The following is a 22,500-nucleotide window of genomic DNA, read 5'->3' as shown; positions in this document are numbered from 1 at the left end:
CCAAGGCCCAAGAAATTAGGTCAATATCAGTGCAGCGCGATCGCAAAGCAATTAGACACAGCCAGCCCCGCTAATAGGCCCTAAACACGAGCCGCTGACTGCCTCCACTCCAGAGGTCAAGTGACGACTGACCCCCGTGTTTATATGAAAAACTCTTATTAAAAGCCACATTATCAAGGGGAGCATAGTCTACTCTGGCACTGGGCGATTCCAATGAGAAAAACAGACGAATGGCACACGAACCCGACCGAACCGAGGCTCAGAGCGTTTTTAAGGCTGCTTTCCTGAGCGGGGATTTAGTCCCGTCCTGGACTCATTTACCTTTTCCAGTTGGTCTCGCTCAAAAGGGGGGATTTCGGGTTCCGAGTGAGAGATTAGGCACGGAAAGCCTGGCGTCTGGCTCAGCAGACCAGCTGCTTATCGGCCTCCATCAGTTCTTCATCCGTTCCGATGGCACACTTTCACGCAGTGCGTAGGAGAAGGGCGGATAGTCTTTCAGCACTGCCTCATAACCCTCCTGCCCCCCCCCCCCCACCCACCCACCCCGCCTGCGCACATCTGACAGGGCCCCGTCAATAGCGCAGGTGTCTTAATGAGACTGTGATAACAGTGCATGTGTGTGTGTGTGTTGGGGGGATTATGTGATCACTGTTGTCAAGTCCAGCCAGCATGGACCTTTACATTGCAGATTATGTACCAAAACAGTGACCTTATGTATACATCTTTTATGTATTTAAAGCACATGTCCATAACATGTCCACAGACATGGCAGAGTATGTTGCATGATTTAATGTAAGTATGATGCATTGCGACATCTGAAGCAAGTCAAATTTGTATGTTAATTATGTCTCATTCCATTGAACTACAGATCTGCTACCCGATCTGGCAAACTTACATAGTGCGGTTATAGCCGATAGAGGGCCACGAAGCGAATGCAGAAGTGCCGTTCACCCAGTGATTTTGGAAACATTATATTAAGGTGCAAAAAAGTCTTTGGTGTTGCTTTAACACGTTGCTTTGGCTGAACTAACAAACATTTCTCCATCACAGACCTGATCTCTGGTCTCACACAGAGAGGGATGGATACCCACTGCTAACTGCTAACGTAGAAGACGACATTCATTCAGCAACTAAGTCCACTGCCATGTGACTTAATGGACCCAAACTTCCATCAACTACATCAGAAAGATTCTGACTTCGACACAATCTCTGTTTGAGTGAAGTCCTCCCTGACCACACTGAGAGGGGGATTAGCTTGATCAGACGTCTGGCATGTAACTTGCACAAACTTTCCTGCAGAAAAGGGCCCACGTTGGCAAAAAAGTTGAAAAGGGTGGCGGCACATTCTACTACACAGGTCTCACTCGGCGGCTTCTGAAAAGTCCTAATTCAGCTTAGTCTGCAGAGAGAAGAGAGAGAGAGATAGAGAGTGAGAGAAGAGAAGAGAGAGAGAGATAGAGAGCGAGAGAAGAAAAGAGAGGGGGAGAGCTTCACAGACAGGTGCGCGGGTGGGGGTGTGGGCGGAGGCCTGCCTGTCGGAGGAGGCAGGTTTATCTGGCACAACAAGGCTCGCGGGGACCTTCTGTGGAGGCTGGAGATTGGGCGCAGGCGACAGCTCACGCAGCCTGCAGATAAAACAGCTCAGTAGTCACCAGATGAACTGAAATAAAGTCCCTTTTTCCTAACCCCCCCCCCCCCCCCCCCCCCCCCCTTCACCCTCATTCCCCTTTCCCTCAACATCCCCCACCAGTCCCCCACCTCCAACCCCCCTTTTCCTTTTTGTAAGGAACTCAGACGCTGGAACAATCTAATGCATGATCTTATCTCTCTCTCCCTTTTTTCTCTCTGACGCTCTGTTACTCATTATTTTATTCCACAAACTCTCCTCCACAGGCAAAAAAAGCGAGAGACTCAGAGACAGACAGAGTCAGAGATGGAAAGAGAGAGAGAGAGAGAGTGTGAGAGAAGGGGGGGAGGGGGGGGGGGAGAAAAACGCTTCTTTTGATGAAAATCCATTCATGGATTTAATGGATTTCTCCTCCCTTCTTTTTCTGGGGATCTGTGCAGAGTGTTCAAACGCGGCGTCAGTCCAGTCCAGGAGCGGAGCGGCCGACTGCAGAGCGCAGCGCTTCCGTCCGCATCAAACACAAGGAGACATTTTCAGCCTACAAAACACAGCCCAAGTCAATACGGATCTGGCCGCCGGGAGACGAAAGGCAGGGTGGGGTGGGGGGGGGGGGGGGGTGTTGGAGGAACGTGTGTGTGTGTGTGTGTGTGTGTGTGTGTGTCTGTGTCTGTGTGTGAGTGTGTGTCTGTGTGTGTGTGTGAGTGTGTGTGATTGTGAAGGGGGCAGGAAGAAAAGACTGGCTGACTAAATGAAATGCTGAAACTTTCACCCTCCGATAAAAACTCACACGAAGTTGGAGCTGGGGGGAAAAGGGTGAGTGTAAAGAGGCGAGAGCAATGACTTCCCCAGACAACTGTTACGCTTCCTGCTTATGCTGGAAGAATAAGATGTATGCGCATATATGAGAAGTGATGCGCATATGTGTGTGTGTGTGTGTGTGTGTGTGTGTGTGTGTGTGTGTGTGTGTGTGTGTGTGTGTGTGTGTGTGTGTGTGTGTGTGTGTGAAACAATTAATTATTTCTCTGACGGCAGAGAGAAGAGACACGCGATAGCAAGAGCAGGGAGCGAAGGTGAAGCTTCCAGACAGTTCCACGAGGTCCAGACAATTGCCGGGTAAATGGAGTTGAGCCGACTCATGGCCTCAGGAGAGAGTTTGAGTGAGATGAAGGTCTGTTCCTGGGTCACAAACTGTTCACACACACACACACACACACACCTGCACTTTTGCCTTGATAAGGCTAAAAAACAGAGATTTCTGGCCATGGGTCATTTAGACAGGGAGGCAGGTAGCTAAGCAACAACTTTCTTTTGGGAGCACATCCGTGCACAGAGTATACTCTTCCAAAACGATTCTCACTCTTGCTCCTGCACCTGGGTAGTATTTTTCAGAGACTCCTGAAGCTTTGTGTGGCTCAAAGCAATCTCTGTCAGCACCATAGATCAAAATGTCCCCATCACTGGCTGTGTGCCTGGTCTACACTGCAGGAGTAACAATATGCAAGGAAAACAATATGGCGCTCAGCAAGCATCCTTTAGAGTCCGGGTCTGCGTTGATGTGATGGTGGATCAAGGGTCTGGGTCTGGGGGTGCTCAGGTTCACGGTCGCATCTGGTCCCAAAATGGTGGCAGCGGCGGGATTTATGGAGGCCAGGGCCCGGTGAGTAATGCATCACAGATGTCCGCAGCGTCCCGCACGGCATTGACGCACTCCTCTCTCTCTCTGTCTCTCTCTCTCTCTCTCTCGCTTTTGCTCTCCTTCGTTTTTGTCCGCGGACGTGGAGTAATCGCTTTGATGGGCCTAATCAGGATTACTGCTCCTGATCAACGCCACCTTTCTCCCGCTTCCTGCTCAACCTGCACAGGATTATGGGAGCTTTCCCCAGCCCTGGTTTCTGTTACCAGCAAGCGAGAGCAAGGGAGACTCTCTCGCTTGCAAACACACGTTCGAAGACACACAGCTACCTACACACACACACACACACACAAGCGCACACACACAGACAGACACACAACTGCCGTGTCTGCGCTAGATGTCGAGTGCCTAAAGGATGAAGGCTGCAACATTCCTAAGCAAACTCTGAGCAGCCCTGAAGTTGAGCTCTAATGGAGTACAGCTGGAGCGGCCCAGTGGAGGACACTCAGGGACAGTCTGTTTACATGTCAATCTGAGACGAGAAGTCAGCAGTACTGCAGTAAGCTCCAGGGACAGAGGCAACACCGAGGGAGGGAGAGAGAAGGGGAGGGAGAGGGAGAGAGAGGGGGAGAGAGGGAAGAAAGAGAGGAAGAGGGAGAGAGGGAATAAGTGGCTTCTATAGGCTGATTTGCCATATTTTCTTTCCTCCACTTTTGCTGCACAGGCCTCCATTAAGTCCCCACACACACACACACACACACACACACACACACACACAGTACCGGTATGAAGACAAGTCAACCTCTGACGGGAGAAAACAGTGCGTGAAGATTCCTCCCTCCATGCCGATTCCTCCATGCCGATGCACCACCTTGAAGACAGCCAAACATGCACTCACCTCGGTACCGGGAGCGGTATCAGCAGAAACGAGCTGGTTACCCTTACCCCCCCTCCCCACCCACACACACACACACACACACACACACACACACACACACACATTTGGTGCGATCCCGTTCCCCGCCACCTTCCCATACACACCTTCTCCAGCGCCAGCTCCCTCTCGGCGGCATGGCTGCGCTCCAGGTCCTGGCGTACGCGCTCCATCTCGGCGCGGAGGCGCGTGACGGCGGCCTCCTGGTCCCGGGCGGCGCGCTGGCGCTCCTCCTCGCGCAGCAGCCCCAGCTCGATCAGCTGCTGCTTGCGCTGGCTGTGCGTCTGCAGCAGCTCCTCTCGAAGGGACTGCACCTGGGCCTCCAGCTCCGCCACACGCTGCAGCACATGGGGGGGGCAGGAGGATACAGGTGAGTAGGGGCATTGTTTTAGGACACACACACACACACACACACACACACAAGCATTTGTACAGACAGTGGGGACAGAAGAGATGGGACAGGACGACATAGTTGAGTGGGAACGTGTTTGGAGACACAGAGGTACTCGTGCACACACACACACACACACACACACATACACACGCGCACACACGCACACACACACACAACAAAACAGTGTGTATGCGCATGTGCGCACGGTGCAAAAGATCAGACATACACACACCTGCATAGACACACACAATCCTAAAACATGCATATTACCCAGTACAAACATCCTGACACATGATGTACAATGTACCAATGTGTAAATACGGAAAGCTATAAAAAGGTTGGTAAATACAGTACATCTGTGTATAAAACAAATGTGCAAAAGTGTTTCTGGGTATTGCGGCATCATACTTTTCAACAGGATGAGATGCAGTATAGTATAGCGTGCTGCTGAATGCTTGCATTCACAAGAGTTTGTGGGTGTGTTCGAAACGGGTAAAGTTGCTGCCTTTTAAGATATCTAACTGGGGAGCAAGGCAGCAAGTGCGGTTCGAAACCGAAAAAACAAATTCTGCTGCCTTTTAAGATATCTTAGAATTCCCAAATAACGGTCATTTTTGAAGGCAGCATCGATGCACACTTCATGCTCCCTCCTACCCATAATCCCTTGCGGCAACGTCTGAAACAGCTGTGAAAGGTAAACAAAAATGGCGGATGACATCGGTAATGGCTGCTGAATCTGTTTAAAATGTCATTTGTGTGACCTTATTTTGCTTAGATTTGTAGATTACAGATTAGAAATAAACAATTTACTATCTGATTATGCCATTGTTGTAACCATTAATAGCGTCTGGTCTGATATATCTGCCGGCCGTAAAACTAATTTATACCGTTAGCCTGCTATCTTACGTAAGCTAATTTAGTTTAACGTCAGGCCTTTGCTAACGTCATACCGTAGTGTTAACCAAAGATTCTAGAGTGCTACGCTCATTTTTAAAAGATGCATTTAATCCAAAGTCATGTCTAGTGAGACAGCTCTCTATGTAGGGAGGGAGGCAGTAGGCAGCTGTCTCCCGTTTCGAACACACCCTGTGTTTACAGCAGGGCACAGTATATTGCATCAACTACATACCAGGTTTACCACTCACCAACATGCACAAAGGTATGTCATAATACACTTAAGCCACACACACACACACGGATAAGCAATCATGCACACATCAAAGTGCAATTAAAAAGAATGCTTCCAATGTCAAGGTCATGAGTTTTCATTTCTAGGACAGGAACTGATAAAGCACAAAGTGGTGCTTTCAACTCATGTGCACACAGAGAAACACAGACACAACACACAGACACACACAGACACACACAGGCACACACACACACACACACACAAACACACCAAGTCATGATGCCATTCAGTGAGGAAGATCAAAGACATTGGGGCCAGGGCTCCTTCCCCTCAGGGTCCAGGCAGGCAGGCGGACATACAGAACAGGTTCAGCGTTTATCCGCGGTGTGTTTCTGAGTACAGGGGGAATGAGGACAGGACCGGACAGATGTCATGCAGACACTTCCATCTCTCTCTTTGTGTGTGTGTGTGTGTGTGTGTTTAAAAAGCAGCCGGGGGTTAGCAAGGGGGAAAGGCGAAACCGCTCCCCCTCTGATCTGCGCTGCCACAGGGTGCAACATCAAAGGGCCGCATTCCACAGAGGTCAGCGGTTTGATTTAATGAGAGAAATTAGCGAAAATCAAAGGTCAGTTACTCACAGGCGTGGGGTGTGTGTGTGTCTGTTTGTGTGTGTGTGTGTGTGTGTGTGTGTGTGTGTGTGTGTGTGTGAGGGGACTGTGGCCACTTCTCATCTCATGGGGGCTGGAAAAACAATCTGAGGGGCTAGACTGGCGACGCGGCCTGACAGCCAGGTTGGGCAGATGGCTCACAGAAAGGAGTAGAAAGCTGGAAATGACAAAACATTGACAGGGACTGTGTGCCTCTGTGTGTGCCTCTGTGTGTGTGTGTGTATCTGTGTGTGTGTGTGTGTGTGTAGCTCTGCAGACTGACTAGACTGAACTCTGACACCCCACAATAAACACATAGGCCTACACGCTCTGGCTGCACTGCTGCACCCCTTTCCACCACACTGCACTCTCAAACCTACTGAAAAGACAGTGCTTTTCCCTTTATGTGTTTAGATGGAAACCAGCTGAACAGAGATGGCAGCTTCCTCAAAGGCAGGTACACATGATGGATGAGCGTTGTATTCATGAGCGTGTCATCAGACTGCATTCAGCAGCGCATCACTCAGCGCTGCATTCATCTGCATTCAGTCTCATCAGAGTATTCAATGCAGGACACGCTGACATAGAAACGTATGATCTGCAGCCTGATGGGTGCTGACTCGAGGCATGTCACGGCTGATCCCAGACCAGTGGCACAGAGCTCAGGGCTCCTGAGTGCCAGGGAGTGCTCTGCCTTCCTCTGATCCCAGGGCAAATGAGGGGAGGCGGCCTGGGCTGTCTATCGGGGCCTCTAGTGGCAGTCAGACAGGAAACAAACTCTCTCAGTGGCAGGCACTTGGGGTAATTCACCAGCAGCAGAAGAAGCAGCAGCAACACTTCAAAGGCATGTCATACAAACACTTAGTCACAAACTCTCTCTCATTCTCACTCTCCACCTCCTACTCTGCCTCTCCTGACTCTGACTCTCTCTCTCTCTCTCTCTCTAGTGGAGCGGTGGAGGGCCCCCCCACACCAAGAGGCCCAGAGAGCATCACTGCCTGCCCATTACTCTACTAGCCCCTCGGAAGTTCCATCTATAACACACTCTTCAACCGGACGAAGGGGACTAATTCTTCATTGTACAGAACTATACCACAAATGAAAGGGATACTCTGTTCTGCTGTTGTCTAGCCAGGTGTGTGCTGTCTGTTTATAATTAAAGAATTAAGCTAATTAGCTTGATGCTGGAAGCCTCAGATCTCTTAGCTTCCCCGATGCAACATTAATACCAAAACAGACGGTAAACCAAATCAAGAAAGAAAAACAATTTGGAAGGAATTGCATCAAAGGGAAAAATTAAGCCACGCCAATCCTACAGAGCTATTACTGAAATAAAATAGTCTTTTGATGTTTGCAAGAAACCAAACTAAGCCAGATGGCAAACAACATAATACACTTGGATCAGTCCATTAGCACATTCTCTGTGTACATTCAGTCACTGTATGCACAGGAGCAGTGGCTCAGTTTGAGGGTAGTGCATTTACAGTAAGATCTCCTACAGGTTCCCTGTGAACGGTGTCCTCATGTCTGGGTACTGTAGGCCAGAATGTAGATTTGTCACTTGTTATAAGGCCCTTAGTGATCCATAATGACCAGTAATCAAAAGGATATCCAACACAATGACAAGTAATCACAAGTAGGCCCAATACAATGACCAATAATCACAAGTAGATCCAACATAATGAATTGTCTTAGACATTTGAGGAGTCCTAAAGCCGGCAAGTAGACCACAATGAGGAAGAGGGCTAGAGTGGGACACAGTTTACCATCTGCTGTCAAGAATTGTGAAAATGCCATCAGACCTATAATGCCTCGTTCACACCAGATGCATGGTGTATGGGTAAAGTATGGGTACGGCTGTGTTATCTGCTCGTTCTTGTTTCGGTGCCCATGTTCAAAGGTTAGAGCTTTCAAACTGCCTCCGTGAGACGTGTGTCTCAGGCACTGAAACCACAAGACATTCATTCATTCATTCAACCTTTATTTATTCTTGGAAGTTCATTGAGGGTAGTCCTCATTTCCAGTGATGCTAATATAGCCAGCTAGAGAACAAAGGAGGTGGCTATTTTTCACGCAAGAGGCAAGTGTGTCAGAAGTAGGGCTGTCACTTTTGTGAAAAAATCCTGTTCGATTTTTGAGACATAAGTGTTCATTGAATCGATTGTAAAATCGATTTTTCATGTCTAAAGACGTTTCCATTTTAAACGCCAAATATAGGCCAATCCACAAACAACTAACAGGCATTAGGACGAACGTAAAGAGGGCGCTTGTAGACGCACAAGCCAGCAATATTTCTGATGATTTATTGGCGAGAAGTTTCGTGCACAATGACAAACAGGAGTGCAACATTCTCAAAAAACAATAAGCAGAGTGGACTGCCATAATATCAGTGAAAATCATTACAGCAGGCTTTAACGTAGCTGTGTCTGTGTTTACGATTAGAAATGTCAAACAAATTTTCTCACGATTGCACAGTTTGCATACCGCTTTGTCATTCTCCATAGTTTGATATACCCAAAACCCGAAGTGCTTCCACATCGAATTCCTCAAGTTATTAGGGCCTATCACTCGTCTCTCATGTCGCACAGGTTGATCGCGTTGTCGTCCATTTTTTGGCAAAACACGAGCAACACAGCAGCCGATTGAAACAGCTGTTTCCGGTGCGTAAAATTGGTGGGAATTTTCTTTTTATTTAAACGAACGAATTTTCGTTTATTTAGTATTTAGTTTTGTTAGTTTTCTTATCTTTCTTATCTTCTACTGTCTTTATTGTACAGTGGAGTTTAGTTATATGTTTATACTTATTACCATTTCTGCTGTAAGTGCATGTTGCGTGTGATGTCTGTATACTACTGAGACCCTTGAATATCCCCTTGGGGATCAATAAAGTATCTATCTATCTATCTACACACACGTGCGCAACCACGGCGCAGTAGTGACAGGGTACACAGAATGCACACGCATCTGGTGAGAACGAGGCATGAGGATGCTGGGCTTGAGGGTATGGTTGACAGACACAGCTAGAGCACACATATATAGGCAGTACACTGTAGTCCCTTTTTGATTTATGTGAAGAAGAAAAAATCTTTTTTTTTCATGAATTACTGAATTACTTCTTTGAATCTTGACAGAGGATGAAATCAGGTTGAGTTGGACTCCTCGTCCCAGCCTCTATGCACACCACAAGTTCTGAATGCAAATCCAGTGGAAAGAAGCCAGCAGGAAACCACTCCAGCAATCATCCTCATCAGCTTCACTAGCAGGACAGACTGCATGAGCACCTGGAGAGCAGCCAATCTTATGACAGCAGAGTGGGATTCACCAGCAACCCCAGCGTCTCAGATCTGAGATGACCTACGAGATGTCCTCAGAGCTACTAGAGAAGGTTTTTTCTAATGAGAGGAGTGAGTGGTGAGTGCTTCACTGGTGATACTTATACAGGTCTCAAGCAGACTCTTGTCTGTTGGCCAGTGGCTAAAGGCTATTTGATCTTAAAGTCTCTTCTGTGCTGTGCTTGGTGTTTGAATGTAATGCACACCCTTCCATCTGCTTTGACCTTCTACATTTGCCCAGATAATATAGAGTTGAAATTGAGAGAAGAGGAGATATTCAGGCTCTGATTGAGAGCCTTAACATAACAACACTAAACTTTCTGGTGTGCTTTGACATAATCAATTTCAGCTTATTTCCACGCAGAGATGGATTACTGCACGGGCCTACCGGGCCCGGGGGCCCAAGGGGTCAGGGGGCCCTGAAGCCCAAGCCTTTGCATGAAATCAATATCAACACATCAGAATGTAGGCTATGAATCTGAATGAATTTAGTATTGGCCATCCCCAAAATGCACCAGAATACAGGAAATCACATCAAACAAATTAAAACATTTCTGAGGGAGGACACCCAAACCTCCCTTCCACATATACGACAATTAGTGGGGGGCCTTTAATACATCTGGGCCCAGGGGCCCGAAAGTTCATAATCCGTCCATGTTTCCACGGACATGGGATGTAGGGTTTGGTCTTATACAGTGCAACACATGATGTAAAATCCAAACTTTGTTCAAGGGCTCGTCAGCGTTGGGTAATCCTTAGGCGTTGTAGATGGAAGGTAGCATTGACCATGCCTGTGTTGCTTGCCAAAAGTAGAAGCCTCAAGCACCACACATCACTTCGCTTGATGGTGTTTTATGCCCCCAACGTTGTCTTCCAGGCAGCGCTGCCACAGTCGACTTAAAGGCACCTAATCCTTAACCTAACCCCAACCCTAACCTTAACCCATGCCTAACCCTAGCGTCTTCCAAGCAGCGCTGCCTTGAAGACAATGTTGGGGGCATACAGTAAAACACCAAGAAACCATCACTTCTGACCACAGCTAAATACAAATAACTAAGACCCATCATGCCCGCTACAATTAATAATCATGATCACGGTCTTATCAAGAAGTAAGACCAAATACAAACGTAACCTGATGTGATACCTGTTTGTGCTTGAATAGATCTTGGGTATTATGAAGTAGCAAACACATAAACAGCCCACTATGCAAACAAGCAAATCCACAGCCAGAGTGCCAGCGACTGCACTCGCTGCAGTGACACACATGGCATGGGGAATGCTAATAGCTGGCGGCAGCCGCATATCTTGTGGCACGTTCCTCCCTCCCTCTCTCTCTGTCTGTGTTCTAGCCCAGTGCGGCATGAAAGGCCCTGCCGGTGCCCACACATGAAAGAGCCGCAGCCGAGGCCTGGTATCAGCTCTCGCACAGCTCATTAGCATCTTTTTAAGGGATGGGTGGGGTGGTGGTGGTGTACTTGGTGAGAGGATGGGGGGGGGGGGCAGTTGGGTGGCTGTTTTCAGGCCAAACACTCTGAGCCATTTGCTTCATAAGACCGATGGAAATATTGGCATTTGAGTGAGGTTGGGGGAAGTTGGTGCAGGGAGCGAAAAAGCTTGACGCTTTCTTCCCCCACTGAACTGTGCTGCCTTTATTGAGTTCCAACCTCATCAACACATAAATCCCCTCTGCCGAGCACAGCTGGGTCTGTGGACAGCCGTGGTCTGACACGCCATTTCTGTCCCACATGAAAGGCTCAGCTCTGATTGAAACAATGGGCCGTGGAGAGGCAGTGGTTTGAGGAAGCTTTTTTCTTTTTCTCTTCCTCCACTTTTTTCCCCCCCGCTTAGGGTCAAACACATTATGCATTTTTTTTGTCAACAGGACTAAAAGTAGACTCAGCAACACCAAACAAATGTTGATGGTCAAAGCCTAGAAAAAGAGCAAAAGTCGACACAAAGACTTGGAACCAAACAGTGTGTTACACAAACAACTCGCATTTTAGTCATAGAGCCAGTCGAACTCCAGTCGAATTTCTTTCACTACTTGTTTCGACATCCTTTTTACAGGCTCCAGGTACTCCATCTTCTGTATCCATGCAATGAGTGCTGGTGCGTCAGAATTGTGCACGTCACAGCAAAGTACTGACAGAAACAGTTTGTCATGTCTAGCATGAGAAGCTGTGGTTGGGACAATCCGCTTACTGGAGACATGGCTCACAGATTCCTCCGGCCTGTGCCCTGTGCATCAGAGCCAAGGGGTTCTGATTACAGCCTGCTTCACTCTCGCACCGTCATGCCACAACTTCTGCTTCACTGGCCACTAATCTCTTACCCAGAGATTTGAGAGTTTGACAACGTCATTAATTTGCCAATCACAGCAGCAAAGAGAGGGTGGAGGAAAATGAAGGGGGGGGGGGGGGGGGGGGTCTGAGGATCTCTGATTCTCCACCATGCTGTTTGATCTCTGATATATTAGTTAGGGGGCAAAAAAGGAAAATACAAAATTCATCAAAGATAAAAGAGAAAAATAAAGTGGTCGAAGGATAAAGAAAGAACTAAATTTCAAATGAAGTTGGAGAATAGAAAATGTCATACTGGAGATTTGAGTGGCAGCATATAAAATAGCTTACATCTCCTCCATACAGGATGACACTGCAAACAGCATTACTATGTTTCAGCATTCAGGCGGTAGGGAAAAAACATGAAACAACATATCTGAAACACTGACTATGTTTACCTTCACAGTGCAAACCACTTATCTGATATCAGCCCATCCACGACAGAATCAGACTAAACTCTACTACATTAATACTTGTGATTCAGGGTGAATTTGGTCACACCCATATTAACTGAAAAACAAATGTGTATGCTTAGATCTCTCCAGACCCACGATCAGGGTTTCTATCCCATTTCTGTTGCTCTTCCTATAAGACAACGCATTGTTGTCTAGTCAAATATGTCAGTTTACATTGACTATTTATTTAAACAGCTCTATAGACATCTTAGTTTGGTCTAGTTTCTAAGTTGAACTTGTGACCTTAACCAGGCTATTGCATCCATGCAAACATACTGACTTTACAGAGGCTAAGAGAGTACAAAAATAAACACATCTTCCATTCTTCCACATGCTTCCATTCTAGTGTGAGTTAAAGGAGGAACAGTTGCAGAGGGAAGCCCCATCACTTGGGTCAGACACAGAGCCAGTGCAAATAGCTCAAAATATCTACAAAGGACAACACAGAGGAAAACCACTGCATCTTTTGAATCCTTTTAAATCTTTGAATGAGCTGTTGTTTTAAGGCGAACTACAGAGTATCTAAGGGTCGAATCTCTTTATAAAGAGCCAGCCAGGGTCGAAGGAGAGAGAGAGACCTCCAGTGTGGACCGCCGACACCACCCTCGCCCATTATCCCTTTCATCTTCACACAGTACCCATGCAGGGGGTTGAGCCTAAGGGATGGTAACTACCCCCCACCCCCTTCAACTGCCCCCTCAACAGAAAAAAAAGAAAAACAAACAGCAGCTTCAGGTTCAGGGAGAGAGAGAAAAAAAACATCCATTCCAGACTTGATCCTTGAGAATCTGATTCAGACTGCTTCCCTTTGTGTGTGTTCAATAATAACTGCAGAAACTAAAGACGGCAATCAATAAAAGCTCTGCACTGCCCGGAATAACGGCTGGAAACAGATATCACAGCTGTAGCTCCAGAAACACTATCCCACAATGGCTAACGTCTGCATAGTCAGATAGTCAGGGAGAAAGGAAAACAAGGTCAAGGATAAAACAAATGGAGCCGCTTGGCCAACACTGCGATAGCGGGAAGACGGTGCTTGCTAAACCAGAGGGGCGCAGGTATGTTTTGGTCCGTCCTCCTCGCCGGAGAACAAAGAGGAGCACTGTCCTGTCACGTGCAACAGCTGAGCTCCTTGGCTCGGGTGCGAGGGCAGGCCGCCGTCGGTGTGGAAGGAGGGCCGATGCACGCAGACAAAAACAAAGCCTGGAGCCCCGAGAACAAAAGGGCCCTGTGCGTTTGGATGGGTGGGCACCACGCAGCTCACTTGCCGCCTCCTCATCCAGCGCCATCCGCTACGGCTTGATCTCCCGCTAGGCTAGCTGACCACATCAACGGGATGAGTCCAGAGTGACTCATCTTCAATGTGTCTGTCTGTTTATGTGCGTGTGTATGTGTGTATGTGTGTGTGTGTGTGTGTGTGTGTGTGAGAGATGGACATCCGCAAACCTTGCAAGCTCTCCCTCTACAGAGCACCCTTTTTTTCCCCAACATCTCCAAGCGAGAAGCCAGCGGCCAACCTCCTTTCCAACCCTTTTGTCCAAAGCCTTCTTTCAAGTATATAAATAAATATTGCTTGTATCAACCGCTTCCAACTCCTCCACTGAGCACATGCAGGAGGTGGCTGGCCAGGGTTACTGACCCTTTTTCTTCCCACTCGTGGCCCAGAAACCCTCTCCAGAAAACCAGCTGACTTCTACTTTTGAGAGCCTTCCTCATGCTTGACTGCTTCTCCCTCCACTTCACGGAAGGGGAGAAATTAGGTTTATGTCAGAGTGTCCAGAAGTGCACTTCTGGGCTGTCTTATCTCGCAAAGTCCAGGGCTTGGATGATTTCTGTGTCCAGGTAGGAGGCTTCAGACGTGCCCTCCCCTTTGGCCTCACAAACTCCATCTCAACTGTCAAACTCAGTTTGAGGTGCATCAAGGCAGACAGAGGCTCTGATCTGGCTCCATCAAAATATGATGAAACTGGTTTCAATCCTGGAGTTTTGATACGGCCTTGACTTTTAAAATGTGCTTGGTGTGGAGAGTTCTGTTCTCTCTTCTTCTTTTACCCTACACCCATCCTGAGCTCAGCCTCTCTTTCTCGCGCACGCACGCACGCACACACACACACACACACACACACACACAGTTAGCGCCTTCTTTTTTTACCAAAACACAGAATGGATGATCACTGCCTTGTTTTGAACGTGGGTCTAGGTTAAAAGGAATTCCTTGCCTTTTGAAGCTAAGTAACATCAGAAATTATTCCATGCAGCATTCAGTCTTGTGCAATGATGGACAGGGCAACCTCTCATGTTGGGTCTGTGTGGGAGGGGAGGCTTCCCGCTGTAGTGCTTCCTGCTCTTCTCACCCTCATGGAGCGAGGGGGTGTTACGGTTCAGTGGTTGATTGACTGCAATCACATCATCAGTCCAATTCCAAGCTGAAATCCACAGTAGCCAAACCACAGACAGAGCTCCCAGGAGAAAAGGCAAGTTGCTCATTTGCGTTTCTCCAGACGTGATGGAGGACTAGACGTTGTGATAGTGGCGGGCCAGCACGGACTCCTGTTGTTCAGCCGCTTCATATACGCTGGACAGAGCGAACAAGCCAGTCTGTAGGGTTTGGTAGAGAGGCTCAATTTGTGATCCATACTCATTTAATCCAACATATATGTCAAAAACATCAAAGCCTTCATCTTTTACTTTTACTTAAGCCACTGTACTGAAATGGCAGAACTTTGAAAAAAAAAAAGGTTTTATGTAAACAGTTTGCTTAATTATTAGAAATCAATAACCACATTATAAACATAATTATTACTCTTAACATGGCACTAGTCATGTAATCATTATAAACTTAGAAATCATTATAGACTTAGAAATACAAATGACTTTACACAATGCCTAACTGGATCCTAATACACCTACGATGGTGGCAGAAGGTGATGGTTGACCTGCTTTAGGGTATGTGCTACCTGACACATGTATATGCCCCATGGTACAAGAGCTACTGCGGCTAGGCTTGCTTCTCAAGCGAAGCACCAGCAGACCCCTTTCCCGCTATGCCGACAATTTACATTTCATTTGGGGTTTGAAGAGTCAAATCCACCCACAGTTGGGGGCTAGCCTGTCAAGCGGCTTCCCACTGAGACCCCACCAGCAGCCAGACTGAATGCGATTCCAGTGGAGGTGAAGTAAAAAGGGGATTTGGCGGAACAGGCAATAGAGAGACAAAAAGAAGAGAGAAGGGGCAAGAGTGATCTAAATTGCTATTCTTTTATTTTTCTTTTTGCAAAATTGGGACAGTTGTAATTCATCGCTGTATACGCGGAAGGGCTTGCGGCAGGAGCAGCGTACTAACTGGCGACGAAGCTGCGGCAGGCGACGACTACCTGCAGAGCGGAGAGCTTATCCAGCCGAGTCCGGCAGCCCGGGGCCCCACCGCCGATCCCCAGTGCTGGAGCATCAGGGTGTGGGCACACGGCTCAGCCCCTGCCCCTGCCCCAGCCCAACAACGGGGGCCAAAGAAAAGAGAAATGCAACCCAGGGAGGGGAATAAAAGGCCAGAATTGCTCGGCGCTCGCTCTCCTGTGGTAACCTGCCCTTTCCGCATCTGGGGCTTTTCAGCTCTAGTGCTATACCCCACTGAGACAAAATGAAATGTGAGAGAAGATTTTTCAAAAGAAAAAGAAAAAAAAAGATACAAAAAAAGTTTCCACTGTTAAGAATTTCTTTGACGCGAAATGACATTTCAGAGTTTTGTCCAAACGTACTGCGCGGTAAAGAAATAACGCTTTTTGTTTCCGTGAGGAAAAAAGTTCTTAAAAATCTTTTTAATTAGAATATAAGAAAATAACTCTAACACTTACTTGTGAGAATTCATTTCAGAGCGTTCAAAAAGCGATACAAAAATAACAATACAAATATTGTTACCGACAAAAGTCGTCAAAGCGAAAAAGCGTACGTGCTGTCGTGATCCCCTACCTGTCCGTCGCGCTTCCTCCATTCCTGTGTGCTGCGTTGGTACTGGGTCACGGCGGCCCGTGCCTGCTCCTCCAGACTCTGGATCTCCCGCTGGTGCTCTTGGACCAAGCTGTCCTTCTCGGCATTATGCTGCTGGAGGACGTGCGTCCTCTCCTGCTCGTGCTGCAGTCTCAGCTCCACCATCTGATTGGACAACAAGGAGGCAACAAGACTTCATCAGACAGAACATCCCTGTCGTCATGACAACTTGTCCAAAGCACAGCAGGAAAAAAAAAGTTTTTTCCCCCTCTCTTTTATTATTTCTCCGCCTCACAACATAACAAGATCTTGATATTACGCTTTTACATCACAATGACCTCATGCTGTTCCTCCCCTCCCCACCGTTTCTGTTCATGATGACTGTACGTTTCTCCCTCTCGCTAGCAGCTGTCCACTCGCCAATGCTGCCATCCTAAAAGACCAGGATGGACTAGGCCAGCTAAGAGGGGCGCACGAGTCGTCCCTCCCACTGCTGCTATGAAGCTATACAGCTGGAATAGTGGAAAATATTCGCTACTACATATTTTACCCCACTGGAGAAAAACATGTAACTTTAATGACAACGGCATTCTTGACTTCAATATGATATAATATAAAACGTCAAAATGTGACAACGTGTGCTATACCTGAAATCGAAGAGATACCAAAATGCTCTAAAATACAGATACTTCAAAACATACACTTGCCTTCATGATTTAGCGTAACAGAGATCTATCTTTCTCTACTCAAAAATGACTAACATCCATACGTTTTGCGATTCGTATGTTTGAAAATGACATTACAATGAACGTAAACTTTGAAATACAAAAAAATACTGAAAGAAACAACAACAAAAAAACTATAAACCGCTACCTCTCTCCCTAACTGAACTGTAATCCACAAAAGCGACCGTAAATGAACAAAAAGAGCAAGAAAAGGAGAAAGAAGATAAAAACAGAAACACAGAAATGAACAAACAAAAGGCGAAAAGAGTTTGTCCTTCTCTCCCGCTGTCTTTCTGCCTGCTGTGCTCCACACTCTCAGGGCTGGTGATGAGATCGAGCCATAGCCGTTTTCCCAGGGCTCCCACTCCCCGCACTGCCCCCTCAGTCGCCCCCTCTTTGCAGGCAGGGTACGCTGACCTCCACCGGTCCCCCAAACCACCCCCCCCCACCACACCCCCCACCAGCCGGCTCGGCAGGGCCCGGTCCTCTGCCACTTTGATGCTAATCCCCCTACAATGCTCGTGGTGGCACCCTACCTGGGCCTGACAGCAAGAGGCTGCTCTGGTGGCTATTCAGAGCAGGTGGTGAATAGGGAGGTCCTGCAGGAAGCCAGACATACCCCAGAGAGATGCAAGAGAAGGCCATGAAGGGAACGCTGGCCAAAAATATGCCGGGGAGGCATGGTTTCCCCCTTTCCCACCCTTCAGTTTGATGGCAGATGCGCCGAGGTCTGAAATCGGAGGGCTTTCTTCACGTCGGAGGTTGCCAGGAGCAAAAAAAGGGAACGTGTGCTCGGGTAAAAACAAATATCCAGGTTAGCCATTAGGAAAAGCTAGCACTCTCAGAATGTTGCAAATGCAGCAGGTTAGGAAACCCTGGCCCTAGCCTTAACTGTGTTAAAGCTGTACAAGACCATTTCTATTGGTCACGCTTGCATGCTGCCTCTGCACTGACCAAAAGAAGCATGTGCGAACACAGAGAACAGTAATAATGACACTTCAAGCAGTCAGCGGTGATTTGTGGGTAGATCGACTAACTCCACCCACTTTTTATGACAGCCGTTTACAAATTTGAGTGAATCAATTTCTGGACGCCTGACTTGTCTTCGCAGTACTCCACTTGAGTCTTGACGACAGTGCAAACAGCTAACCAACCTAGCTCAAGTTAGCCACAAGCGATTTCTCAGCCCCACCTACCAATTCCCACGAAGCCGCTCATCTCTCAGAAAAACCTTAAGCGTAACTTACGTGATCACATTCCCATAGTGCCGTGATTTTTTTTGAAAATGATCACTATTGGTGTATGTGGGGGGGGGGGGTCCGTGTTGGCAGAACAGATCCCCATTAATGCAGATTGACACTGGAAAGAAGGGATGCTGTAGTGAGAGGGAGAGGGGAGCAATGGAAACAGCATGAGTTCGGTGGCGTCAGAGCAACACCAGTAGTGAGAGCTTATGGGGTGGCAGACATCTTAAAGCGACAGGGCAGCAATGGGAATGTCAGTGCTGAGCTGGGATACAATCATCACAGAGGGAGGGAGCACAGACTGATGAGTGAAAGCGAGAAAAAGACAGAGAGAGAGAGAGAGAGAGACAGAGTAGGGATGAAAGAATGAGAAAAAATGAGCAGAAGGAGAGGGGCAGCATGAACTCCGCAGGGGTGAGGGTGTGTGTGAGGGTGTGTGTGTGTGTGTGTGTGTGTGTGTGTAGAGAGAGAGCGGGAGGTTTGTTTGAGGTCTTTTTCTCTGCTTCTTCAAGTACAGGAGGGATGACGGGCTCTTTTGTGTGAGTGTGAGTGAACTAAGAGCCATGAGAGGGACAGGGAGGGAGTCTGCAATGTGTGTGTGAGAGAGCAAGAGAGAGAGAGCTGGAGAGAGAGAGAGAGAGAGAGAGAGAATTTGGACCCTCGGTTGGATATCTGCATGTTCTAATGCCCCCCCCCCCCCCCCCCCCCCATATCTGCCTGTGACCTCTAACCTCTCTTCAGAATGAAAAGAGCTGGGAGCCTGGCATGATGTCACAGTGGCAGCAGGGTCACTAGGCAACAAGCTGCTCATTTAAAGGCTGGTCTCCGGGTGACCCTGGCGTTGATGTCTGGCTCATGACCCCTTTGTGTCCAGAAGAACGGCTGAACCTGACCTTCTAGTAGACTTTGTGGAACACTCTTGTGGAAGACACAAAACAAATCTTTTATTTAATTCTTTATCTGGAGCTCTTCACCCTGTGTTCTTCATTGTAATGGTGGATTTCAATGGGTACTCAAAAAATTACTTACACAGCCCCTTTGATCAATGTACGTGCCAAAATACAAAGACACTGTTCATGTCTGTCAAATCAAACAAGTTCCAACTTATTGATATGAGGGATTTTTTTTCTTCACACTACCGACTAATGTAACAGCAAAATTGAAAATGCCTTCATGGAGCGAAGGGTTTGTTGGGTCACTTAATTTACAGACTACACTAAGCTATGCTATACTGTACAACCCACAGGTTTGTTGGGTCAAAAGTCCAGTGAAGAGTTGGGTTTGTTGGGTCACTTAATTTACAGACTACACTAAGCTATGCTATACTGTACAACCCACAGGTTTGTTGGGTCAAAAGTCCAGTGAAGAGACTTTTACAGCTCAACATCAGTAAATATATTGCCAAATTTACCAATTAGCATGGCAGGTAGCTTTTATCAGTTCCAACTATATGGCTGTTGGTGTTGATAAAAACAAGTCTGCTGGCTACTAGCTGTCTACATGTTTAGCTATGTAGACAGCTAGTTTTAGACATGTTTTAATCTATTCAATTTACAATAATTACATTTAAAATCAGCCTTAGAAGTGCTTCTGCTTCTGGGTATACAACACTCAGCTATTATGAGACACTTGTGCCTTTGGTTGCTGACTGGGATATTATGATCATATGCCTCCAGCACGTATGGAAAAAAATATGAATGTACTTGTACATTATTACGCCTTCTTATCTGTAAACAAACTATGTGTGGCTGAAAATCCAGTCCAAGGACAGAAAAACAATTTGAAAACTTAATTGGCACTCAGTTGGCAGATTTATCCACTCTGCAAACTGATCTGCCACGCTGCATTCTTCATTATCGCAATCCGTAAGCATGGATGAAAACTACACTCAATCTAATCCTTCAAAAGAATTTGCCACAATCCACATGGCTGGTGTCTTTCATCCTTTGCTAAATGGATGGGGTGGCTATGAATGTGGAACGGGAAGCTGTGATGCATTTGGAGGCAAATATTACAGAAACAACAGTGTGTATTGTACACAATTGTACAGTGCCATTTAAACATACTCTACATTTTATGGACAACTCGTAGCCCAATGGATATCACCGATGGGATATTTTCTTGAATATCCCCTGGGGATCAATAAAGTATCTATCTATCTATCTATCTCTATCAATGGGGCCCAGATAGAGATCTCAGGTTATGTGCCCATTTCTATGGATGACATGTGAACAAATGAGCAACGCTCCATAGAAATTGGTTTCTCCTTTCTAGAAAATATGCAAGATTTTCACAGACTGTACCATGAGAACAGTAATTAAGAGGCTCGGTGGGTAGAGACGCTTTCTCCTGCCTTATCAGATGGATCAGTTGACGGGCATTTCAACGGTTTAATTGAAGTCAACACAAAAGAGAACGATTCTTTATCAACCAGAGGGATTTAAATTGAACAAAATGACTTTTAGATTTCCAATCAGTAGGAAGCGATGGAAAGGCGATATGATGGCATCAAATGAGGATTAGAATCCATATGATTATGTGGCTGGCCAATAGTATATCCTTATGGGCATACAATAAGAGATAATTGGCCATATCCACCACCACACAGATGTGAGGCACTGAAATCAGACTGCTATATGCTCTCAAACACTTGTCTCAATAAATAAAAATCACAGTTGTCTTACAGTTGTCATACTCTGAGAAAAAAGGGGCTATGCATGCATACAACTGATTATAACAGCACGGGGCAGATAAGCCTGTCAAATAGACGGACAGACTGACACATGCAATACGGGTACACGGGCGGTACTGACCTGCTGTTCATATCGCTGCTTGAGCTCCTCCAGCTGATAGCCGAACTCTTTGGCCTGCGCCTCTCGGACTGCTTTGGACTGGTTCAGATCAGCCTCCACCTTCTCCATCTAAAAAGAGGAAAGGGAAATCCATTACTCACTACAATAACTCAAACAATCACAAAGACATCCCCCAATATGTGTTCTTATCACGTTCTGCTGCACACTTCGAATGTAATAGCATATAATGACATATTACTAACCTTACCTAACGCCGATCCGGATTCTAATCTCCATCCAAGTGAGGTCAGGGCAACCATACTTCTGTTTTAACTTAAAATGGCTTCAAACTAATTTTGATGATACACAGACTTATAATAGTTGAGGCTTCGTCAATAATGATGCATGCTCGGAACCCCTATGAGTATTGAACTATGTATCTTTGTTGTTCTGAAAAGGAATGTGACCCCTTTCTACAGTACTAGACACGTTCGGTATACCCTTAGCGCTAGATGGGTACGCAGTACGTTGACAATGCCTACATTGTGCTACTTTAATTCATAATACGTGTTTATGACCTTGAAGACCTTGAATTTCCCCTGGGGATCAATAAAGTATCTATCTATCTATCTATCTATCTTTATAAAATCACAAGCAATGTCTAATTAATTAATAACAACTGCTTCATCATCCAGGAAATGAGGTTAATTTTGTTGGAGCAAATAAAAGGAAATAACCTGAATGTCCTACTATACTAATAAAAATAGCACAATAATGAGCTGTCTTTTTTAGCTACAACACAGTTTGGTTGTACAGTTTGGTTTGCAGGTGAAAACTTAAAAGAGAAAGAAACAGAGTGAAAGAGAGAGAGAGAGAGAGAATGAGCATATGAAGTAGGTGGAAGAGTGAAAGGTGGATTAAGCGAAGTAGCTGAGGAAAAAGTGTAGGAGGCAACTACAAGACAGCGCAAATGAGACAGTGCATGCGTGTTAATGATATAGGAAGGAACGTGCAAGCTCCCATGATGAGCTGAAACCCTCCAGAAGGTCAGAGAGGATGATGGATACCCCTGACCACCTACCCACAGACATGTTTATGAGCATGAGATCTGTCAGAGAGAAAGAGACAGAGATGAGAGAGGGAGAGACTAAGACAGATATATATATATATATATTTAAGCAATATAGCACGAGTGAGAGTGGGATTGGTAATGGGTATTCCCACGGGTGTTGTTCGGCCGTAGGCAGGCAACATTATGGAATTCT

The 22,500-nt window shown here is 46.6% G+C and overlaps 1 protein-coding gene across 2 annotated transcripts in view; it reads right to left on the bottom strand.

Moving 5' to 3' along the window:
- Positions 1-22,500, bottom strand: part of cep112 (centrosomal protein 112) — a 110,350-nt gene that overhangs the window by 37,977 nt on the left and 49,873 nt on the right. For both annotated transcript variants that reach the window (XM_042085646.1, XM_042085647.1), the window contains exons 18-20: positions 21,257-21,364; positions 16,457-16,639; positions 4,302-4,532 (exon numbers count right to left, since the gene is read on the bottom strand). In XM_042085646.1, the coding sequence (XP_041941580.1) occupies positions 4,302-4,532; positions 16,457-16,639; positions 21,257-21,364 (522 nt within the window). The remainder of the gene's footprint in view (positions 1-4,301; positions 4,533-16,456; positions 16,640-21,256; positions 21,365-22,500) is intronic.

This window comes from Alosa sapidissima, chromosome 3, assembly GCF_018492685.1.
Source record: "Alosa sapidissima isolate fAloSap1 chromosome 3, fAloSap1.pri, whole genome shotgun sequence".
Lineage (NCBI taxonomy): Eukaryota > Metazoa > Chordata > Actinopteri > Clupeiformes > Clupeidae > Alosa > Alosa sapidissima.
Note: the sequence above shows the minus strand (reverse complement) of the source record. Positions and strands in the feature narration are given on the sequence as shown.